Source organism: Triticum urartu, chromosome 5A (assembly GCF_056163025.1).
Source record: "Triticum urartu cultivar PI428250 chromosome 5A, HENAU_Tu73, whole genome shotgun sequence".
NCBI classification, from domain to species: domain Eukaryota; kingdom Viridiplantae; phylum Streptophyta; class Magnoliopsida; order Poales; family Poaceae; genus Triticum; species Triticum urartu.
Genome location: NC_141877.1, coordinates 571,105,471 through 571,127,558, shown reverse-complemented (window position 1 = coordinate 571,127,558; position 22,088 = coordinate 571,105,471). Strand labels below are relative to the sequence as shown.

The 22,088-nt window shown below is 48.8% G+C and overlaps 2 protein-coding genes across 2 annotated transcripts; both read right to left on the bottom strand.

Annotated features, from left to right (window-relative positions):
- Positions 1 to 14,302: 14,302 nt before the first annotated feature.
- LOC125510645 (UDP-glycosyltransferase 83A1) lies at positions 14,303 to 16,137 on the bottom strand. The gene is made up of 2 exons (XM_048675887.2): positions 15,503 to 16,137; positions 14,303 to 15,412 (listed from the first exon to the last, which is right to left on the bottom strand). The coding sequence occupies exons 1-2, from the start codon at positions 15,984 to 15,986 to the stop codon at positions 14,526 to 14,528; spliced, it is 1,371 nt and encodes a 456-aa protein (XP_048531844.2). The 5' UTR covers positions 15,987 to 16,137; the 3' UTR covers positions 14,303 to 14,525.
- A 1,568-nt stretch (positions 16,138 to 17,705) lies between these two features.
- Positions 17,706 to 19,769, bottom strand: LOC125510644 (UDP-glycosyltransferase 83A1). Its single transcript, XM_048675886.2, has 3 exons — positions 19,176 to 19,769; positions 18,480 to 19,024; positions 17,706 to 18,350 (listed from the first exon to the last, which is right to left on the bottom strand). Exons 1-3 carry the CDS (start codon positions 19,663 to 19,665, stop codon positions 18,003 to 18,005), a joined length of 1,383 nt encoding a protein of 460 aa, XP_048531843.2. The 5' UTR covers positions 19,666 to 19,769; the 3' UTR covers positions 17,706 to 18,002.
- Positions 19,770 to 22,088: the final 2,319 nt, after the last annotated feature.

The following is a 22,088-nucleotide window of genomic DNA, read 5'->3' as shown; positions in this document are numbered from 1 at the left end:
CCCTGGTAAACCTGCTAATCATACCCACAGAGAATGTTGGATCTTCAAGCAGTCCGGCAAACTCAACGCCGTACACAAGGGGGAGGATACACCAAGTGAAGACGAAGACGAGCCTCCCAAGCAAGACACTGGGGAACAAAAGAAATTTCCACCAGAAGTCAAAACAGTAAACGTGTTACACGTGATCAAGAAAAAAATCAACGCGGCACTCCCAGGAAAATATACCCAAGTGCCTGTCACCACAAAGTCCTGCCACTGGTCGTCTCAACCGATCACTTTCGACCATCGCGATTACTCAGCAAGTATCCGACATGCAGGATGGGATGCCCTGGTATTAGACCCAGTAATTGGAGGATATCACTTCACACGAGTCTTGATGGACGGTGGCAGCAGTCTAAACCTAATATATCAGGATACAATCCGCGGGATGGGGTTAGACCCAACAAAAATTTGCCATAGCAATACTACCTTTAAAGGAGTAACGCCAGGCCCAGGGGCTCGTTGTACGGGCTCCCTCCTACTACAAGTTATATTCGGCTCCCCCGATAACTTCCGTCGCGAGCATTTAACCTTCCACATCGCTCCGTTCCAAAGTGGCTATCAAGCACTGCTTGGACGCGAAGCTTTCGCTCGCTCTAATGCAATACCACACTACGCCTCCCTCACATTCAAGATGCCCGGTCCACGCGGCATCATTTCAGTGAAAGGAAATATCAAGCGATCTCTGCGCACCGAAGAGAGTGCGGCTGCCTTGGCAGCCGCACACTAAAGGCGCCCGGACCAGCAAAAGCATCCAATAGGTCGTCAAGACCTCAGACACAACTAATCAAGTCCGGCGCCACTATTTATACCGAATAAATGGTCACACCCCTATTTGTCAATACAAGGGGCTCAATGCGCGCAGACAAGTGGCAATTTCTTCTCATCTTGAATTATACATGGTTTCTTTAAAAACTATATTTTCGCACGACAACTGTTTCACCTAAATTCCTCTCTTTTACAGACGATCATCGGGCTACACCCGTCCAGGATACGGCACAACGGAGACACAGGCGCAGATGTGCAGCAGGGACCCGCTCCAAGGATTCTTTTTAGATTAAGACCCTGCGTAAACCTTTTTTACTATCTCTTGTTGATACATATCCACCGTTGAGAAGGATGTTGACGTCTCGGCATGTGGCCACGCCAGAACAATGCACGTACCTGGACACAAGGGGCTTCTTACAAAGGCCATTATTTAGGCCCGATTTACACCATAAAAGACCGAATACCTTAGGGAGTGTTCGGCGTCGCAAGTTTGGCCCTATATGCATCAGCTCCGAATCATTGTCTTTGGTCAAATGTTGGGTTTGCCCGGCTCCTGTGTTTTGGTGCCTTACGTTCCGCTTTACCGGCTAAGGTAGCACCAGGAGAACTACTGCGATTGTGCCCTAGTTCATCCGGACGAGCACCTCAGTAGAGAAAGCCGAAAACTGACTGTCATGATATAGCGTGAGACTGGTCAATCACTCGATGATCTGTTGGAATGTTAGAATTCCTCCGCCTTAACGAAGGGCCGTTTTCCGGCCAGGCATGTACGCACCCCGGAATCGGGAGAGTGCAGAGCCACCAGGGGCTATCTAGTAGCCCCACTATCAAACTCCTGTGGCTAAGTGAAAGTGCTAAAGCATTATAGTCCGGTTGCCTCGCTCGCTCCGCTATCACCTCCTTAATAGGACCAAGACGTTGGGTTAAGTGTGAACGCGTGTTTTTTGCGAGCACCTCCGCATTATATGCATGGGGGTTGAAGCCGACGGCTACAATCTTTCAGGTTATACACATGTATACATAAACGGCCACCCAGGAGGCATCATATTACTTTTAGGCAAAAGTATAAAAATAGCCTTATAAAAATCTATAAAAGCATTTCGCTTACAATGAGATTACATATCACTCAAACATAATATTTTTTGAGCACTGGGTCTCTATCAAATGAGCACCCTCAAGAACTTCTTCAAAGTAGTGCTTAGCAGCCATTCGGCCTATGGCCGAATCCCGCACTGCAACAGTGGTAGCATCCATCTCCGCCCAGTATGCTTTAACACGGGCAAAGGCCATCCGTGAGCCCTCTATGCACGCCGACCTCTTCATCGCATTAATGCGCGGCGCCACTTCAAGGAACTGCTGCACCAGGCTGAAATAGTTGTTCGGTTTTGGCCTTTCCGGCCATAGCTGATCCACAACAAACCTCATGGCGTGTCCGGACAACCTATTCAGTTCGGCTCATTCGGCTAATTGGTCAGTCAATGAAAGCGGACGCTTGGGAGAATGGAATTGTGTCCAAAACAACTGGTCCACTTCACGGTCCGTCTGACCCTGGAAGTACTTGACCGCATCGGCAGCGCTCGCCGCCAAATCCATATACACATCCTCCAAACTCCACAGCCGATCCAGAGGGGCATACCGTGGATCTCCGAACTTCCTCCGAAACATAAAGGATTTCCCAGCTACAATATCCCTGGCTTCCGGCAGCTCCTCCTTCTTCGCCCTCATAGCAGAGCGGATGTCTTTCCTCGTCGCAGCAACCTTCTCAAGGTCCGATGCCTTCGCTAGGTTTTCCTTTTCAAGAACCCGGCAACGGTCGGCGGCGGCTTTTAATTCTATGTCCATCTTGGCCATCTTATCTCGGCTCTCGCCATGCGCGCCCTTCCCGGCTTTCAACTCTTCGGCCGCCTTCAAAGCAGCCGCATTACCAAACCTCGCTTGTTCCTTGGCTTGGACAAGTTCTGCCCGCAAGGCTTCAACAGTGGCAGCTCCATCTGCAGTCACAACATATTAAAGATACTTGCATCATGCTGCTCTTACTATGTGGCGTTTACCAGATAATGACACTTACCCTGTGCCTCGTCAAGCCTTTTGTTAACAAGCTCGATGTCGGCGTCTGCCGCATCCAACTGCCGTTTTAAATGGGCAAACCCGCTAGTCCGGCTAGCCACCGGAGCTTCCATCACCTGCACATAGAGGCAGTATGGTTATTACCTGGGAATATGATCCTCTGTTCGTCATCGTTTCCGACGACAACCAGAGTCTCAGGGGCTACTATCTACACAGGGCACACCTAGCATGTACAGGACTATCATACATTATTTTACGTACCTCAAAGCCTGTCAGTAGACTCATAAAGCTTCATGCAATCCGCTTTCGGCGGACGAGATTCTCTCCATCACCGTATTCATTAGCATATGGTGTTCATCTGAGATGGCTGCTCGCCCCACCAACCCCCTCAGAGCATCCGATCGCACACCAGACGGTGTCGGCCCCTTTTGTCTGCTCTCTTCGGGAGCCGGACACTGGGAGCTTTGGGGGTCAATGGGATTATCTTTTGGCCTCACCGGACTCAGAGAGGCCCTCCGCGATGACACATCGGCGTCACCCGCTTCCGGAGCGGAGGAGTCCGGAGGAGGCGTTTCGCTCTCCATCATCTCTGGAAGAAGATCCCCCGAAGACAAGCTCATTTGAGAGGGGCTAAGGCCCGAACTGCAAAAATAAATGCGGTGGTTATTTTCTCAGAAGAAAAAGAGGGCACACTTGTACTATTAAAGTATTTCGGGTCACTTACGACTCGCTGGAGAATTGATCCCCCCGCGGACTTTGTGCGGCAAAAGCACCCCCCAAGGTAGGACTCTCTGTGGGAGACTTCTTCTCCCGTTTGGAAGCTTCGGTTTTCGAATCCCCGGGAGCAGTCCTTTTTCTCCTCCAGTCGTCTTCCTTCATGGAGACGCTCGCTCCCTCGGTTAGAGTGGGCAGCGTTGGGGCCCGCGTCCGCCCGTATTATCCTCCCCAGTATCTTCCTTCAAGGGCTCCGGGCAAGGTGCGACCTGGAGCATCTTTTCTAATACCGGATTGTCCAAACCCTCATGGAGGGGGGCCGAACACCGAATCAACTTCGCCTTTGTTATCCAGTCCTAGTAAAAAAGCAAACTCTCAGAAATAACTTCGTAACAAATGAGAGATAGTATGTTCGGCCGGAAGATTCCTTACCTGTTCGGCGGCGCGGTTACTGCTCAGGCCCACGTCCTCGGTGATTTCCGGACACTCTACCTGAGGTCCGAAGAATGATTTTTACATCTCCTCGTGCGTCAGGCCAAGGAAATTTTGAATGACACGCGGTCCCTCGGGATTGAACTCCCACAAGCGAAGGGGCCGGCGTTTGCAAGGCTGGACTTGACGAACCAGCATAACTTGTATTACCGTAACCAAACTAAAATCTCCATTGAAGAGATCTCGAATGCGGCTTTGCAGTATAGGCACGTCCTTGGCTGGACCCCAGCTCAGACCTCTGCTGATCCATGACATCAGTTATGGTGGAGGGCTCGAGCGGAAAACAGGGGCGGCCGCCCACTTGGCACTTCTAGGAGCCGTGATGTAGAACCACTCATGTTGCCACAATTCAGACACCTCTGGAATGGAACCTTTGGGCCATGGAGCTCCCGTCATCTTGCGTATTGAGGCACCTCCGCACGCCGCATGTTGCCCCTCAATCATCTTCGGCTTTACTTCAAAGGTCTTGAGCCATAGGCCAAAGTGAGGGGTAACCCGGAGGAGGGCCTCACACACGACAATAAATGTCGTGATATGAAGAAAGGAGTCTGGAGCTAGTTCATGGAAATCTAGCCCGTAATAAAACATCAAACCCCTGACGAAAGGATCCAAAGCAAGGCCTAGACCTCGGAGGAAGTGGGAGACGAACACGATGTTCTCGTTGGGTTCGGGGGAGGGGACGGCCTGCCCTCGGGCAGGCAGCCGATGCAAAACCTCGGCGGTTAGATACCTGGCCTCCCTCAACTTTTTGATGTCTTCCTCTGTGACGGAGGAAGGCATCCATCGGCCTTGAAGGCTAGATCCGGACATGATTGAAGGTTTGGAGCTCCTGACCTGAACTTTGGGCATTTGAGCTTGGGGTGGGAGAAGGATTCGATTGAGCACGGGAGGGAAAAAATAAAAGCCTTGTCCCTTTATAAAGAGGGTGCATATCAGGCGTCCTCTCCGTGGCCGTTTGGACTTGCCTATAGTCTAGGAGTCCTAGAAGCGGTTGGGTTACCCACGCCCGTATTGATGAGAATCCCAGAATAAGGGGACACGATCTCTGCTTTAACAAAACATGCCAAGGAAACCGCCTCGCATGACACGCCGAGGTGGGACAATAAAACGATTTGAATAAAGGCTTGGCCGTGGTGTGATGTCACACTACAGAATACGTCAGCAGATTAGATTTGTGTAAAAATTATTCTCTCTATGGCAATATGTGGAAACTTATTGTGCAGAGCCGGACACTATCTTTGTGTTCAAAATCTTCTATGAAGTACTTGGAGGAGGAACCCACCTTGCAATGCCGAAGACAATCTGCGCGCCGGACTCGTCATCATTGAAGCCTGGTTCAGGTGCTACTGAGGGAGTCCTGGATTAGGGGGTGTCCGGATGGCCAGACTATACCTTCAGCTGGACTCCTGGACTATGAAGATACAAGATTGAAGACTTCGTCCCGTGTCCGGAAGGGACTTTCCTTGGCGTGGAAGGCAAGCTTGGTGATACGGATATGTAGATCTCCTACCATTGTAACCGACTTTGTGTAACCCTAACCCTCTCCGGTGTCTATATAAACCGGAGGGTTTTAGTCCATAGGACAACATATCATTAAATAACAATCATACCATAGGCTAGCTTCTAGGGTTTAGCCTCTCTGATCTCGTGGTAGATCTACTCTTGTACTACCCATATCATCAATATTAATCAAGCAGGACGTAGGGTTTTACCTCCATCAAGAGGGCCCGAACCTGGGTAAAACTTCGTGTCCCTTGCCTCCTGTTACCATCCGGCCTAGACGCACAGTTCGGGACCACCTACCCGAGATCCGCCGGTTTTGACACCGACAATCACATTGAGTCCATAGGAAAGCCAATACTATTAAAAGGGTATGAGGTTTTGATGATGATCTGGTTTCGCAAGTGCTTAGTGATATTGCTTCAAAACCCTTAGCCACTTTCTCTATCCAAATATGTCCAAAACCCCTTCAAGCTAACTCGGTCCCACTGGATCCTACCTGCCCTAACCCACCGAGTACATCTGGACACTGCCACAACCAAACCCTAAGAAATCGGATCAACCGATATAGATCTCGGTCTCACCGAGATGGCCTTGCCAATTCTCTGTCATATGTTGCAATTATTTCAGTCGTACCGAGTCATGCAATCGGTGCCACCGAGATGGCTTACCAACCTTTTGTTACGTTATTGCAATTATTTCGGTCATACTGAGATGGTGCAATTAGTGCCACCAAAGTGAGGTTTTCCCTACCATTGCACATCGGTCGCTCCGAGATGTTTCAAGTCGGTCCCACCGAGACCTCCAACATTCATATCTTTTGCATAGGTTGGTCTCACCGATAATTCCAGTCGGTGCCACCGAGTTTGGTGAAATGTGTGTAACGGTTGGATTTCGTGTGTAACGATCAGAACGAAGCTACACTTCCACCATTCGGTTTTTCAGAGAAAACCACCTACTCATGTGTTGAGATCAAGTGATTCCAATCCTACCATGTGAATCTTGATTTCTAGCCTCCCTAAGTTGCTTTCCATTCCAATCCTTCTCCTACCCAAGCGAAATATGTGTGAGAGAGATTGAGTGTTAAGGAGACTATCATTTGAAACACAAGAGCAAGGATTTCATCATCAACACACCATCTATTACCTTTTGGAGAGTAGTGTCTCCTAGATTGGTTAGGTGTTGCTTGGGAGCCTCTAACAAGATGTGAAGTTGAACCAAGAAGTTTATAAGGGCAAGGAGATCACCTACTCTGTGAAGATCAACCCGAGTGAGGCAAGTCCTTCGTGGACGATGGCCATGGTGGGCTAGACAAGCTTACTTCTTCGTGGACCCTGTTGGGGAACGTAGCATGCAATTTCAAAAAAATTCCTACGCTCACGCAAGATCTATCTAGGAGATGCATAGCAAAGAGAGGGGAAAGTGTGTCCACATACCCTCGTAGACCGAAAGCGAAAGCGTTAGGTTAACACGGTTGATGTAGTCAAACATCTTCACGATCCAACCAATCCAAGTACCGAACATACGGCACCTCCGTGTTCAGCACACGTTCAGCCCGATGACGTCCCTCGAACTCTAGATCCAGCAGAGGGTCGAGGGAGAGTTCCGTCAGCATGACGGCCTGGTGACGGTGATGGTGATGTGATCCGCGCAGGGCTTCGCCTAAGCACTATGACGCTATGATCGGAGGAGTAAACTCTAGAGGGGGGCACCGCACACGGCTAAGAGAACAATTGATGTGCTTTGGGGTGCCCCCTGCCCCCGTATATAAAGGAGGAGGGGAGGAGGCCGGCCACCAGGGGTGCGCCAGGGAGATGGGAGTTCTACTAGGACTCTAGTCCAAGTAGGATTCGACCCCCCCCCCTCTTTTTTTCCTTCTTTCGGAGGGGAAAAGGGGGAGGAGAGGGAGTAGGAGAAGGAAAGGGAGGCACCGCCCCCTTCCCTAATCCAACTCGGCCTCCTCCCTTGTGGGGGGTGTGCCAGCCCCTTGTGGGCTAGTTAGCCTCCCTCCTATGGCCCATATCTTTCCCTGGGGGGGGGGGGGTCCGGTAACCCCTCTGGTACTCTGGTATGTACCTGATATACTCCGGAACCCTTCTGCTATCCGAATACTACCTTCCAATATATCAATATTTACCTATCGACCATTTCGAGACTCCTCGTCATGTCTATGATCTCATCCGGGACGCCGGACAATCTTCAGTCACCAATACACATAACTCATAATACAAATTGTCATCGAACGTTAAGCGTGCGGACCCTACAGGTTCGACAACTATGTAGACATGACCGAGACACATCTCCGGTCAATAACCAATAGCGGAACCTGGATGCTCATATTGGTTCCTACAATTCTATGAAGATCCTTATCGGTCAAACCGCATAACAACATACGTCATTCCCTTTGTCATCAGTATGTTACTTGCCCGAGATTCGATCGTTGGTATCATCATACCTAGTTCAATCTCGTTACCAGCAAGTCTCCTTTACTCGTTCCGTAATGCATCATCCCGTAACTAACTCATTAGTCACATTTCTTGCAAGGCTTATAGTGATGTGCATTACCTCTCCGATACATGGAGTGACAAATCCTAATCTCAATCGATGCCAATGATACGTCTCCAATGTATCTATAATTTTTATTGTTCCATGCTATTATATTATCAACCTTGGATGTTTTATATGCATTTATATGCTATTTTATATGATTTTTGGGACTAACCTATTAACCTAGAGCCCAGTGCCAGTTTCTGTTTTTCCTTGTTTTTGAGTATCGCGGAAAAGGAATACCAAACGGAGTCCAATTGACGTGCCAATTTTTGATGATTTTTTATGGACCAAAGAAGCCCCCGGAGTAAAAGAGTTGGGCCAGAAGAGTCCCGGGCTGTCCACGAGGGTGGGGACACGCCCTACCCCACTGGGCGTGGGCCCCTATCTCATGGACGATCCGGAGACCCCCCCTGACGTGAGACCTACGCCAAAAATTCCTATAAATACAGAAACCCCCAGAAATAAACCTAGATCGGGAGTTCCGCCGCCGCAAGCCTCCGTAGCCACCGAAAACCAATCTAGACCCGTTTCGGTACCCTGCCGGAGGGGGGGAATCCCTCTCCGGTGGCCATCTTCATCATCCCGGTGCTCTCCATGACGAGGAGGGAGTAGTTCACCCTCGGGGCTGAGGGTATGTACAAGTAGCTATGTGTTTGATCTCTCTCTCTCTCTCGTGTTCTTGATTTAGCACGATATTGATGTATCGCGAGCTTTGATATTATAGTTGGATCTTATGATGTTTCTACCCCTCTACTCTCTTGTAATGGATTGTGTTTTCCCTTTGAAGTTATCTTATCGGATTGAGTCTTTAAGGATTTGAGAACACTTGATGTATGTCTTGCATGTGCTTATCTATTATGACAATGGGATATCACGTGATCCACTTGATGCATGTTTTGGTGATCAACTTTCGAGATCCCTGGCCTCGTGAACTTATGCATAGGGGTTGGCACACGTTTTCGTCTTGACTCTCCGGTAGAAACTTTGGGGCACTCTTTGAAGTTCTTTGTGTTGGTTGAATAGATGAATCTGAGATTGTGTGATGCATATCGTATAATCATACCCACGGATACTTGAGGTGACATTGGAGTATCTAGGTGACATTAGGATTTTGGTTGATTTGTGTCTCAAGGTGTTATTCTAGTACGAACTCTATGATAGATCGAACGGAAAGAATAGCTTTGTGTTATTTTACTACGAACTCTTGAATAGATAGATCAGAAAGGATAACTTTGAGGTGGTTTCGTACCCTACCATAATCTCTTCGTTTGTTCTCTGCTATTAGTGACTTTGGAGTGACTCTTTGTTGCATGTTGAGGGATAGTTATATGATCCAATTATGTTATTATTGTTGAGAGAACTTGCACTAGTGAAAGTATGAACCCTAGGCCTTGTTTCCTAGCATTGCAATACCGTTCTCGCTCACTTTTATCATTAGTTACCTTGCTGTTTTTATATTTTCAGATTACAAAAACCTATATCTACCATCCATATTGCACTTGTATCACCATCTCTTCGCCGAACTAGTGCACCTATACAATTTACCATTGCATTGTGTGTGTTGGGGACACAAGAGACTCTTTGTTATTTGGTTGCAGGGTTGTTTGAGAGAGACCATCTTCATCCTACGCCTCCCACGGATTGATAAACCTTAGGTCATCCACTTGAGGGAAATTTTCTACTGTCCTACAAACCTCTGCACTTGGAGGCCCAACAACGTGTGCAAGAAGAAGGTTGTGTAGTAGACATCAGCCAACCCAACAAAGACCTTCGGAGACACCTGTGGAGTATCTTTATAATCACCCAGTTACATTGTGACATTTGATAGCACACAAGGTGTTCCTCTGGTATTCGGGAGTTGCATAATCTCATAGTCAGAGGAATATGTATGAGTCATGAAGAAAGCAATAGCAATAAAACTTAACGATCATTATGCTAAGCTAACGGATGTATCTTGTCCATCACATCATTCTCCTAATGATGTGATCCCGTTCATCAAATGACAACACATGTCTATGGTCAGGAAACATAACCATCTTTGATCAACGAGCTAGTCAAGTAAGGGCATACTAGGGACACTCTGTTTTGTCTATGTATTCACACATGTACTAAGTTTCCGGTTAATACAATTCTAACATGAATGATAAACATTTATCATGATATAAGGAAATATAAAATAACAACTTTATTATTGCCTCTAGGGCATATTTCCTTCAGACCCTTTGTGGGTGGAGCCCTCTGCGGACTCACGCAGTCATTACCCTTCGTGGGTTGAAGTCTCCATTAACGTGGACCTATGATAGCACCACCTATCGGAACCATGCCAAAAATCTTCGTGTCCCCATTACGTTTGCCTTCTCCAAACACCTCATTTAATTACATGTGCAATGTCTTTCTTTTTGCTGCTATACTCTTAGAGTTGCATGTGTATGGTGATGCTTGACTTGCTAGATTTGCTAAAATCTACCCATAACTAAAATTGGGAAAAGGCTAGGTTTTTATTTGGTCAAGTAGTCTAATCACCCCCACTTTAGACATACTTTCGATCCTACAACCATCAACTCTTTAAAATGCAGCATCCTGACTAGCGGCACATATCTTCCGTAGTTGGGAGGGGTATGACTTCCCAGGTTGTGTTTGGGAAGAATGACCTCAAAAGTTCCCTACTCAACCCACTTTTGGTAGGGTGCATGGGTTGTACTCAGCTATGTTCTCATGCCAAAAGAGGCCCTCATACATGTATATGAATACAAGATATCAAGTCAGGAACTGACCAGGATAGCAACTAAAGATCTCATCATACTCATTGCCGAATCTGCAGGCTCATTGAAGCGGAAAAGTATGCTCTTATAGAAATTTATCTTGAAGTCTGGAAAGTTCCTCAAAAGAAGAAAAAAGTCCATTTTACTACCCTAAAGAAAGTTGGTGGTTCACATAACCTCCTGATCTTTATTTCTGCTCCTTTCACCCCCTAAACAATCCCATACTAGACAAAATCAGTCCCTGGGTGGTTTGACTTGACAGATTGCTGACGTAGCAATGGTCAATGGGCGGTTTTGACCTGCCGGTGGGTCTCCCTCGTCAGGCTTGGCGGAGACAGAGGAGCTCCGCCCCGAGCCTCCCCTCGCAGCTTGCCTCCCAGAGCACCGCGCCCGGCCCCGCCGCCACTAGCTGACGTCGGCGACCGCCGGAGTTCCAAGCTGCCGCCTCGAGCTCCTACTTCTCCTTCCTCCCTTCCCTTTCCTCTCCCTTCTCTCTTTTCCCATATTGGGTATAGGTCACGCCATTGCCACAAGCTCGCCGACAGGCCGTCTTCACACCTCCGCTAGACTTCAGATGCGGCCGAAACCAGACCAGATGGGGTCGGTAACCCCGGATCTGGCCGCCCCCTCACCTCCCTCCTCCACCTGCATCGCTACAACGCCGCCGCCGCTGCCCTGCTACCTCCTATGGTTGGGCCGCCGCCGCCACAAGCTCTCCATCGTGTCGTGTTCACACCCTCGCCGAACTTTGGATCCGGCCAAAACAAGACCAAATGGGGTCGCAGCCCTAGATCTGGCCACCCCCACACTCCCAAGCCGCCAGCGTCACTGCGGTGCCGCGCTGCTGCCCTGCTATCTCCTACGCGAGGAGAGGGTTGACGATGCCCGACGATTGGGCCCCCACCCACCTGACGAGGAAGGCCCACTCGTAGGTCAAACCCACCAATGACCATCGCCGCGTCAGCAACCAGTCGATTCAAGCCACCCAGTGACTGATTGTGCCCAGTGTAGGATTGTTTAGGGGGTGAAGGGAGCAAGAATAAAGATCAGGGGGTTATGTGAACCACCAACTTTGTTCAGGGTAGTAAAATGGGATTTTTTTTTTCTCAGAATAATAGAACAAGAGCTTTATTGCTTTATCTAAGTCACGATCCATAAAGAGTGTGGTGTCACCGCATACTGCAGAGTGGGCGAGCCACCTAGTGCCGATTGAGGGATCACCCTCCCAACCTGGCCAACCACTTTAGTCCGTTCAACAAGAGTAGCTACCAACATCATCATTGACCACAGAGTAAACTTTCTACGCACCTAGACCATTTCGGTGAGAACCCATTCATACAAAGGGTTTGTAGAATGAATGGTCACTTGGGCTTTATCGTAGAATTTTTCAAAGTCTATTTTAAGATTGCCCCCCTCAACTTTCTCCAGTGAAACTCATGTGCAATTTCATGCAACACAAAAAAGTGCCATCGAGTATGTTCCAACACTGCATGAAAGCAATTTGAGTGGGGCATTCCACATAGTCAGTCACCCCGTTTAGCTGATTAATTTTGACCTTCGTAAAAATCTTAAAACTGACATTTAGGTGACAAATTGGTTGATATTGCTGAATATGAATTCCCTCCTTAGTGTTGAGCATGAGTATAATTTTCTCAAAGTTTTAAGGCTAATGTCAAAGTTTTCTGTATGTAGACTGTTGAACAAATATAACAGCTCCAATATAATTACATCCCTAAAAATTGAAACACCACATTTCGAATTTACTCCTCCGAGAATGGAGCAGTTCAAAACTCATTTTCTGCCAGTAAGATATGTGGGATGCCATCAGCTATTGACTCATATAGGAAAAAAATACTCACAACTGCATGTCGAAACTTATCTTTGTAATACTTAGTAATGAACACTTTGAGCGGGATGCCCCCCTCGGTTTGGCCCTCATTCTAGTCGAGCATGAAGATACATTTCTTGACATCCCTCGATTTGACCCTCATTCTAGTCGAGCATGAAGATATATTTCTTGACATCCCTCAATTGGGCCCTCATTCTAGTCGAGCATGAAGATGCATTTCTTTCTATCTCTGCCATTAGTCAATCGACACCACGCCAATAGGTGCACAACAAAGCAGCAACAAACAAGGCATGTTGAGCCGCAGGACAACCCTAACACCAAATAAGGTTGTTGCTAGGGTTGCCAATCCGCATCCAGAACTCCATTGAGCTCCATGCGCCGGATCCAGCCGCCACTGCTCGTGGAAACCCCGGAGTCACCATCGTTGGATTTGACTGCCTGCGCACCGGCCGACCTCCGCGCCACCACAACGTAGCTAGAACCGGGTTCCCGAGACACTGGCCCAGATCGGTCCCACAAGGTAGCGACCACCGCACCCCCTCCTCTCATCCCTTCACGAGCCTCCACTAACGGTAAGCACCACCACCGCCTCGAGAACGGTCGCCAGTGCGAGCCCAGCTACCGGCAATGAGCGCCCACGGCTTTACCAGGGCCAAGCACAGGCCCACGCCGCTGCAAGAAGAGAAGGCCCCGCCTCCGCCGTCTGCGCGAGGGATTTGCCTAGCCGCATCCTTCGGCGATGACGAGGAGGGTGGAGAGAGAGAGGGGGGCCGGTGATACGTCTCCAACGTATCTATAATTTTTGATTGTTCCATGCTATTATATTATTTGTTTTGGATGTTTAATGGGCTTTAATATCCCTTTTTATACTATTTTTGGGACTAACCTACTAACCAAAGGCCCAGTGCAAATTGTTGTTTTTTTCCTATTTTAGTGTTTCGTAGAAAAGGAATATCAAACGGAATCCAAATGGAATGAAACCTTCGGGGGAGTTATTTTTGGAATAAACGTGATCCAGGAGACTTGAAGTGGACATCAAGAAAGAAGCGAGGAGGCCACGAGTCAGGAGGGCGCGCCCAGGGGGGTAGGCGCGCCCCCACCCTCGTGGGCCCCTCGCAGCACCACCAACGTACTTCTTCCTTCTATATATACCCATATATCCTGAAAACATCCAGGAGCACCACGAAACCCTTTTTCCACCGTCGCAACCTTCTGTACCCGTGAGATCCCATCTTGGGGCCTTTTCCGGCGCTCCGCCGGAGGGGAATCGATCACGGAGGGCTTCTACATCAACACCATAGCCTCGATCGGTCCCGTCACGAGCCTCCACTAACACCAAGCACCACCACCACCGCCTCGAGGGCAGGGGGTGGATGGAGGGAAGGGCCGCCGGCGACGGCGGTTTTGGTGTCCGCATGTGTTTCTCTGGAGTCTACAAGGAGTGACGTGGGGGCGAGATGTGTTTTAACCAGGTCAAATTTAAGTAGAAATCTACCGGGTATTTGCCGAGGTGAACTGATGACCAAGCATAGTGAGCTCTTCAATATTCAAGCTACGTTGGTTATCACAACATATAATTCCCATAGAAATAAGAGAGTGCCTAGAGCACGATTACATGAAAATTTCTGCAGTCGATTTCAACCAACTGTTGGATCCAAATCCTCAGTTGCGATTTGGCATATTTGCATTTTGCCTCAACTTTAGCACAGCCGTTGAATTAAACCTTGCTCGAGCGGAAAACCCAGGGACTTTATTGAAGAAAATATTAGTACGTTATTTGAAGACTATTGATGTGTTAACAATTTCACAAGCTTGAGCAGGTTCTGATCTGATGACCCTCCCTCTGCGATGCCCGTAGACGCCGCGTCCTTCCACGTAGCTGCCCTTGCCTTTATCCCATCGTCGCCTAGCAGCTGCTCGACTTTGTTCTTGATATCCTCCTTGGTGACCGCCCCTCTCTCGTCGGCGTGGACCTTGACGCCGGTGCCCCAGACGTTGCAGATGTAGCTCTGGTTGGCGAACTGGTCGGCGAAGTACGGCCAGCACAGGAACGGCACGCCGTGCAGCATGCCTTCCATGGTGGAGTTCCACCCGCAGTGCGACACGAAGCAGGCGACGGAGGGGTGCGAGAGCACGCGCTGCTGCGGCGCCCAGCCCACCACCAGCCCCTTGCCCTCCACGCGGAGCTTGAACGCGTCGAACCACTCTTCTCCGATCCCGGCGGTGATGTTCGGCCGGACCGCCCAAAGGAAAGGCCGGCCCGTGAGCTCCAGCCCGTCGGCGAGCTCCTGGACCCGCGCCGCGTCGAAGACGGTGAAGCTCCCGAACGCCACGTAGATGACGGAGCCGCGGGCCTGCGCGTCGAGCCAGGGGAGGCAGACGGGGTCCTCTGGCCAGAGTTGGCCGGCAGAGCTCGACGCCGCCGGCGCTTCGAGGGGGCCGACGGGCAGCGCGTTGGGGAGGAGATCCAGCGCCTCCGACTCGATCCCCTCGAACGTGTTGCAGATGACGATGGCGGCCAGCGGTATCACCGGGTTGGTCTTGAGCAAGATCTGAATCATCAACCTGCGTCTCTCCGGCAAGCTGCTCAGGCAGACCCATGGTAGCTCGGCAGCCTCGATCGGCGGCATCTTGGGGGTCAGCTGGATCGTCTCGTTCCTCCTCACGTTCCCTGCATTTCATAGACGCACTCGATCTCTGAGTCAGATAAAACGACACAGAGCAAGAGCACAGTGGTCTACTTGATTTGGTTTCTTCTTACCAGACTCGTCGAGCACGCCATCGTCGATCAGCTTGGGCACGTGCAGCCGGAGCGCGAACACGGCGGCCGAGAAAGTCGAGAACAGGGCGACGCGGACGCCGGCCGTGGCGGCCAGCTCCATCGCCCAGCACATGGACACATCGGCGATCACCCACTTGATCTTCTTGGACCTGATCATCTCCTTCAGGGGTCCGAGCATGGCCGCCGGCAAGCCGCTGCCCAGCAAGGCGATATCGGTGCGGTCGCCGTCGGGTCCCATACCGTCAGGGAGCGAGACCATGTGGATGCCGTCGGGGTCAACGGTTCCTCTCTCGGCGGCCATGGCCTTGAGGGCGCGGTCGTGGTTGTAGTGCGTGTTCACGAAGTCCACCTCGAGCCCGTGGCCGACGAGCCGGTGGGAGAGCTCCATGAGGGGCATGACATGGCCCTGCGCAGGGAAGGGAAGCACCATGACAGGAGGCCGAGGACTAGGAGGGGCAGCCATGGATGCGAGACCTACTGGCTACTACCCAGCTTGCAAGGTTGTACTACTACTTTTTATTCGGAAAGGAGGATCACGACCACCGAGCTTTTTCTACTAGTTCGCATGTGCTACATGGAATATAAGTATGGCAGCTTGTGCGTATGGCGCTGTCTGCACGACAGCTTGGGATCGATATGGAAGTTTTGTAATTCGCCACTGTTTTGTAGATAGAGATAGCGAACTGAAATTGCCGATGGAAGGTGCCAACAACTTTCGCCATATTTGGATCACGTGGTGGATGGGCATAATTGTCAGTTCAAGTTAGCATAAGATCAAAAACAGTCGCCATTAATAGCTCTAATTGAAAACAACTAGAACTAGAGAGAGGGGGAGAAGAATGTTGACCCGCAGAGGGAAGTCACCTAAGCTACACTTCCCTAACTTTCCTTCTTCACTTCCATATAATTAAGACTAAAATGACTTGAATTAATTTGCAAATTACTCCCTTCATAAATTAATATAAGAGTGTTTAGATTACTATTTTAGTTATCTAAACGCTTTTATATTAATTTACAGAGGGAGTACAAACCTACTTTATACCTTTACAAAAATGGCATACAAACAAAAAAAATTGTGCAATAAAATTAATTTAAAATTTATTATATCAACAGTAACTCTGTACAGTACTTGCTATAGTAGATACATATAGTTTGACTACTGTGCACGTAACTTTCCTTCTCTGTTTTACACTAGTCTGCACCGTAGCTTAGGTGACTTCCCCCCTCATGTTAGAGGATCCACTTCCGCGCACGCGGGGGGAGGGTCTCTCAGGATCTGATAGACGGGTACGACCGCATTCAACGGTGCGCGAGGCGAGTGGCGCCAGGTTTGGGCTGGATGACCGGCACATATCATTGATCTTACGAAAATTTGCACGTATGTAGACAATTCGTCAATGTTTATTGTCAATTATATTTTCTATTCTTTCAATTTTAGTGTTTTGATTTTTGAGGGGTTTCAGTTTTAGTGTTTAGCACCCAAAGAGGTTTGAGGAGGAGCCAAGGGGAGGGGGCGCCGGGACGCGAGCCACGCATCCATGCGAGGGGAGAGAGGAGGTCAAAGGAGAGGAGGAGGCAAGGGAGGGGACTGGCGAGCCCATAGTGGGCGGAGCAAAGCCGGGGCGGCGAGGAGGGGACGTGGGAAGGGGACAGTGGAAAGGGGAGGGGGAAGGGGAGAGGAGAGCCATATCGCTAGGCAGTTTGAAAACAAAATATTGGCGTTGTCGTCATTATTCATTTCTAGATTTGGTTTTTTTCATATCTCCAAATAGATTTCTTTTTTATAGAACATCAGGTCCCCAATATATTTTAATTTTTCAATAATTTTTAGAAACTTCTAATCTAACATGGTTTCCACCAAGGTATTTTTTACTAGGAGCATGATTACATCCTACTTCTAGTATTTCTATACATCTTCTCCTTTGCTTTCAGACTACAAACAGTAGCTTCTGCCTCATAACCTCATAGCCTCATAGGTAGACTATAAAGGCTTAGCAATGGGCTGAAAAAAGTTTAAAGTCTTGAGAATTGGAGGTCATGATCCCAATCCCATGCACGCCGTGATTGTTTTCATGAATTTTCAAAATTTATCCATGCCTTCAAATAAGCTCCTTCACATTTTATCAATGCCTCAAAACAAGCTAATAGCACGTGCTCCTATAGGAGTAGAAACCGAAACGGGTACGTTGCAACAACATTCTTCATAATATACGTACAAAATCAATACAAAATGTAGCTATGCGGTCCAATGATTACACTACTTTTTGACAAAAACAACATACAAGGAGTGAAAATCATGCTATAAATACATATACTCCCTTCATTCTATCAAAAACGCTCTTATATTATGGGACGGGGGAGTATTTGTCTACGCAACTCTAAATTAACTACACTCCTTAACACTAGCTTCCCACGATTTAAACTCCCTTGGATAAACAAATCGTAGCGACCGTCACAGGATGTAGGAAAAAGTGCCCCCTCATTCGCTTAGAAGATCCACAAATCTCTTCAAATTCTCATACGAGGAGCCCCCCTTTCCGAGGCACTTGCGAGCTGCATCCCTGAGCATACCTGCCCTCTCCGCAATTCTCTCGTCACCGATAACCTGTCCCAATTTGACGGCCACCTCCTCCTTCGTCACGACACCATCTTCACCGGGAGTCACGGCCAGTCCGGTCCTCCAGATATCGCAGATGTAGCTCCGGTTCGCGAACTGGTCGACGAAGTAGGGCCAGCACAGGATTGGCACGCCATTTCTGACCCCCTCCATCGTCGAGTTCCAACCGCAGTGCGACACGAAGCACGCCACCGCGCGGTGCGCGAGGACCTGCACGTTGAAAACGAATTTTAAAAAGTTTGCGTTCACGATCTGACGCTTACAATATGCACTGAGGTCTGAGGCGCACCGATTAAACATAGCGTGAGAGCTAGGTAAGTTGATGATAATATATGATACCTGCTGCTGGGGACACCAGCTAACGATGATGCCCCTGCCGTTGACGGCGACGCGGTGCGTGAACTCGTCGAACCACGCCTTGCTCAGGCCGCCGGTCGTGAAGTCCGGGCGCACCACCCACAAGAACGGCCGGCCGGTGAGCTCCAGCCCCTCGCCGAGCTCGCGGAACTGCCGCGGGTCAAAGATGGTGAAGCTGCCGAACGCCACGTACACGACGGAGCCGTCGGGGTGGGCGTCGAGCCACTTCAGGCACCCCGCGTCCTCCGCCAAGAACTGCCCGACGGGCTTCCGGAACTCCTGATCGGCGGACAGCGGGCCGATGGGCACTATGTTGGGAAACCGCTCGAACGCCGCGGCCTCGGCGTCGAGGAACGAGTTGCACACGATGATCTCGGCTAGGCTGGTCGCCTGGGTGTTCCGGGACACCAGCCGGAAGGATACCTCCTGCCCCTCGGCGGCGCCGTCGATGCTCCAGGGCATGTGCGACGTGTACATCGGCGGCATGTTGGGGGCGATCTCGAACGCGCCTCGTCGTTTCGGGAAGCCTGCGTTTATTCAGAGAAGAAATAATTCAGTCCAGTGCTTCTTCTCTCCAGAAAAAAATGGCAATCCTCTGTTCAGAACTTTAGGTGTGTTAACAAAACAGTAATCGCACACAGGCAGTGCAAGATGCCAAGATGGATGGATCTTTGGTACCCTTGTCGTCGAAGAAGCCGTCCTCTATCAGCTGGGGAAGCCGGAGCAACGTCCCAAGGCCCGCCGCGGACGCCGGGAAGACGCAGGCGACCCGGACGCCGAGCTTCTTGGCAACCTCGAAGCACAGCCCCATGTTGGCGTCGCCGACGAGCCACCGCACCTTGGTCTCCCTGATAAGCTGCTCGACATAGCCTGGTATGCACCGCGAGATCCCGTCCAGAAACTTGCAGAGGTCCCTCCGGTCGTCGCCGTCGGCCAGGCCGTCCGGTATGGAGACCAGGCGGATCCCGTCCAGCGCCTCGCCGCCGCCGTTGTCGCCGTCGGCGTTGCTTTGCAGGGCGTTAAGAAGGAGCTTGTGGATGGGGTCGGTGCAGACGAAGGTGACCTGGAAGCCGTGGTCGACGAGGCGGTGCGACAGCTCCATGAGCGGGGTGACGTGGCCCTGCGCCGGGAACGGCAGCACCATGACGTGAGGCGCGGAGCCGGCCATGCCGGTCGGTGGGATGGATATCGCGTCCGGAGCCTCGCGGATAGCTCTTGTGTGGCGGTCGAAGTGGGGAGCGTCGAGATCACAATCGAGAGAGAGAACTCAGTTCAGATGCTTGAGACAGATGTCGGCTGATGATTGGAGATGGTGTTATTCCTAGTACTTGCTCCGTTTCAACTCAGTTCAGATGCTTGAGACAGATGTCGGCTGATGATTGGAGATGGTGTTATTCCTAGTACTTGCTCCTTTTCTTTTTACTCCGTGTATAAGATTTGATCAAAGTCAAACTACACAAAGTTTGACCAAATTTATATAAAAAAATATGAACATTTACAATACTAAAACTATATAGTATGAAAATACGTTTCATGGTGTATCTTATAATATTGATTTCATATTATGAATGTTTATATTTTTTTAACGAAAATGTTAACGCCCATACGTGTGGGCGTTTGCACATCGCCCACACGCCTCCATCACCACTCATTTTGCCACATATGAATAGATGACATCAGCAGAATTTTTTTTGGTTTTCGGCTTAAAAATGTTGTATCTCCTAAATAAAAAAGCGAACTAAAAATCCGTTTTCACCATTAAATCCGTATCGACGAGATCTTCAAAATTAGACCCCATGTTGATATGTTTCGACGAATTTTTTTTTTGCCAGAAGTTGCCACGATGTTTACACTGCAGTTGCCATAGGGCTTAAATTAAAGTTGCCATGTGGCAATTTTAGTTTGTAGATCATGGCAATTTTAGTATTTTGATGATGGCAACTCCAGTACTTTGACCGTGAAAATTATTTTTTGTATGAACCATGGCAATTTTACGTGCATGTATCATGGCATTTTTAGTTTATGGTTCATGGCAAGTCTAGTTTCTTAATTCCCCGTTTTATAAATGTCAAAATTTACTTTTAAATGCAGAAGAAAATAGCTGAAACATATCATGGCAACTTCAGTGTAAACATCATGGCAATTCATATACAATAGACATGGTAACTTTTAATCCAAATTTTTTTTCATCAAAACATATCAACGTGGGATCTAGTTTCGAAAATCTCATCGCGAGGGATTTAATGGTGAAAATGGATTTTCAATCGGATTTTTCGTTTAAGAGGTAAAACATTTTAAAAACTGAAAATCCAAAAAGATTCCTACATGCATGCATGCGATGACGTGGCAATCTGTTTACATTAGAGCCGTGTGGTGCGTCTCCCTTCCTGCCACACGTGTGACAGTTAGGGCGACCCTTTTTTAATATAAAGATAGTCAAACTCTACAAAGCTTGATTTTGATTAAATCTTAAATGCCGACTAAAAAAATGGAGGAAATACTTCAGTCCCGTGAGGCCGTGAGTGGGAGTGAGCGACTGACCGGCAGACGACGACCATTCCACCAACCAACCTCTTGCACTCTTGCACATACAGTACTACTGATAGTAGAAAATAAAGAAAAAAATATGGAGAATAACTAGGGATAAGCGCACGCAGTATTCAAACCGCAAGAATCAGGTGAGATCAAAACCATTAGCAAGAGGGCACTCCCTGTCTGCCTCGCGAAAAAAAAAGCGCAATAGGACACAGCTATGGAAACTACCCTTGGGAAACATAATAAAAGTTATCGATCGGCGGCCATGGAACCTAACGTTAAAGAATCAAGAGAGTGAAGGAGAAAGCGGGAAGGAAGACACTGTTTTGGGCATTCCTTTTTTCTCACTTTAGCCATATGTACGTCTCCTGAAAATTATTTTTGTTTTTGGGCAGTAAAACTTGCATTCACTAGGAAGATAACACAGCGCAAACAAAAACCTATCCCGGATGCGCAATTTAGTACTCCCTCCGTCCCATAATCTAAGAATGTTTTTTTACAAGCAAAAACGCTCTTATATTATGAGACGATAAGAGTAGTACACAAACCGGCACAAGCTGAACACTTCATACATAAACTTTTCAGGCGAGTGCATGTTAGTACAACTTTGAGCATGACTGGTTGTTCCGAGTGATGTGGCGCACAACGTGGGGCGCATTCGATCTGAAGACAGGACACTTAGGCATGCTTAGAGCAATTCTAGTAGCCACCCTATCGCCCCGATTTTCATAACAAAGGCCACTCTAACAAAGTGATACGTCTCCAACGTATCTATAATTTTTTATTGTTTCATGCTATTATATTATCCATCTAGGATGTTTTATATGCATTTATATGATATTTTATATGATTTTGGGACTAACCTATTAACCTAGATCCTAGTGCCAGTTTCTGTTTTTCCTTGTTTTTGAGTTTTAGAGAAAAAGAAAACCAAACGGAGTCCAATTGACTTCACGGAGATTATTTTTGGACCAGAAAAAACCCATGGAGTACCGGCGATGGGCCAGAAGAGTCCCGAGGCCACCGCGAGGGTGGGGGCGTGCCCTACCCCCTGGG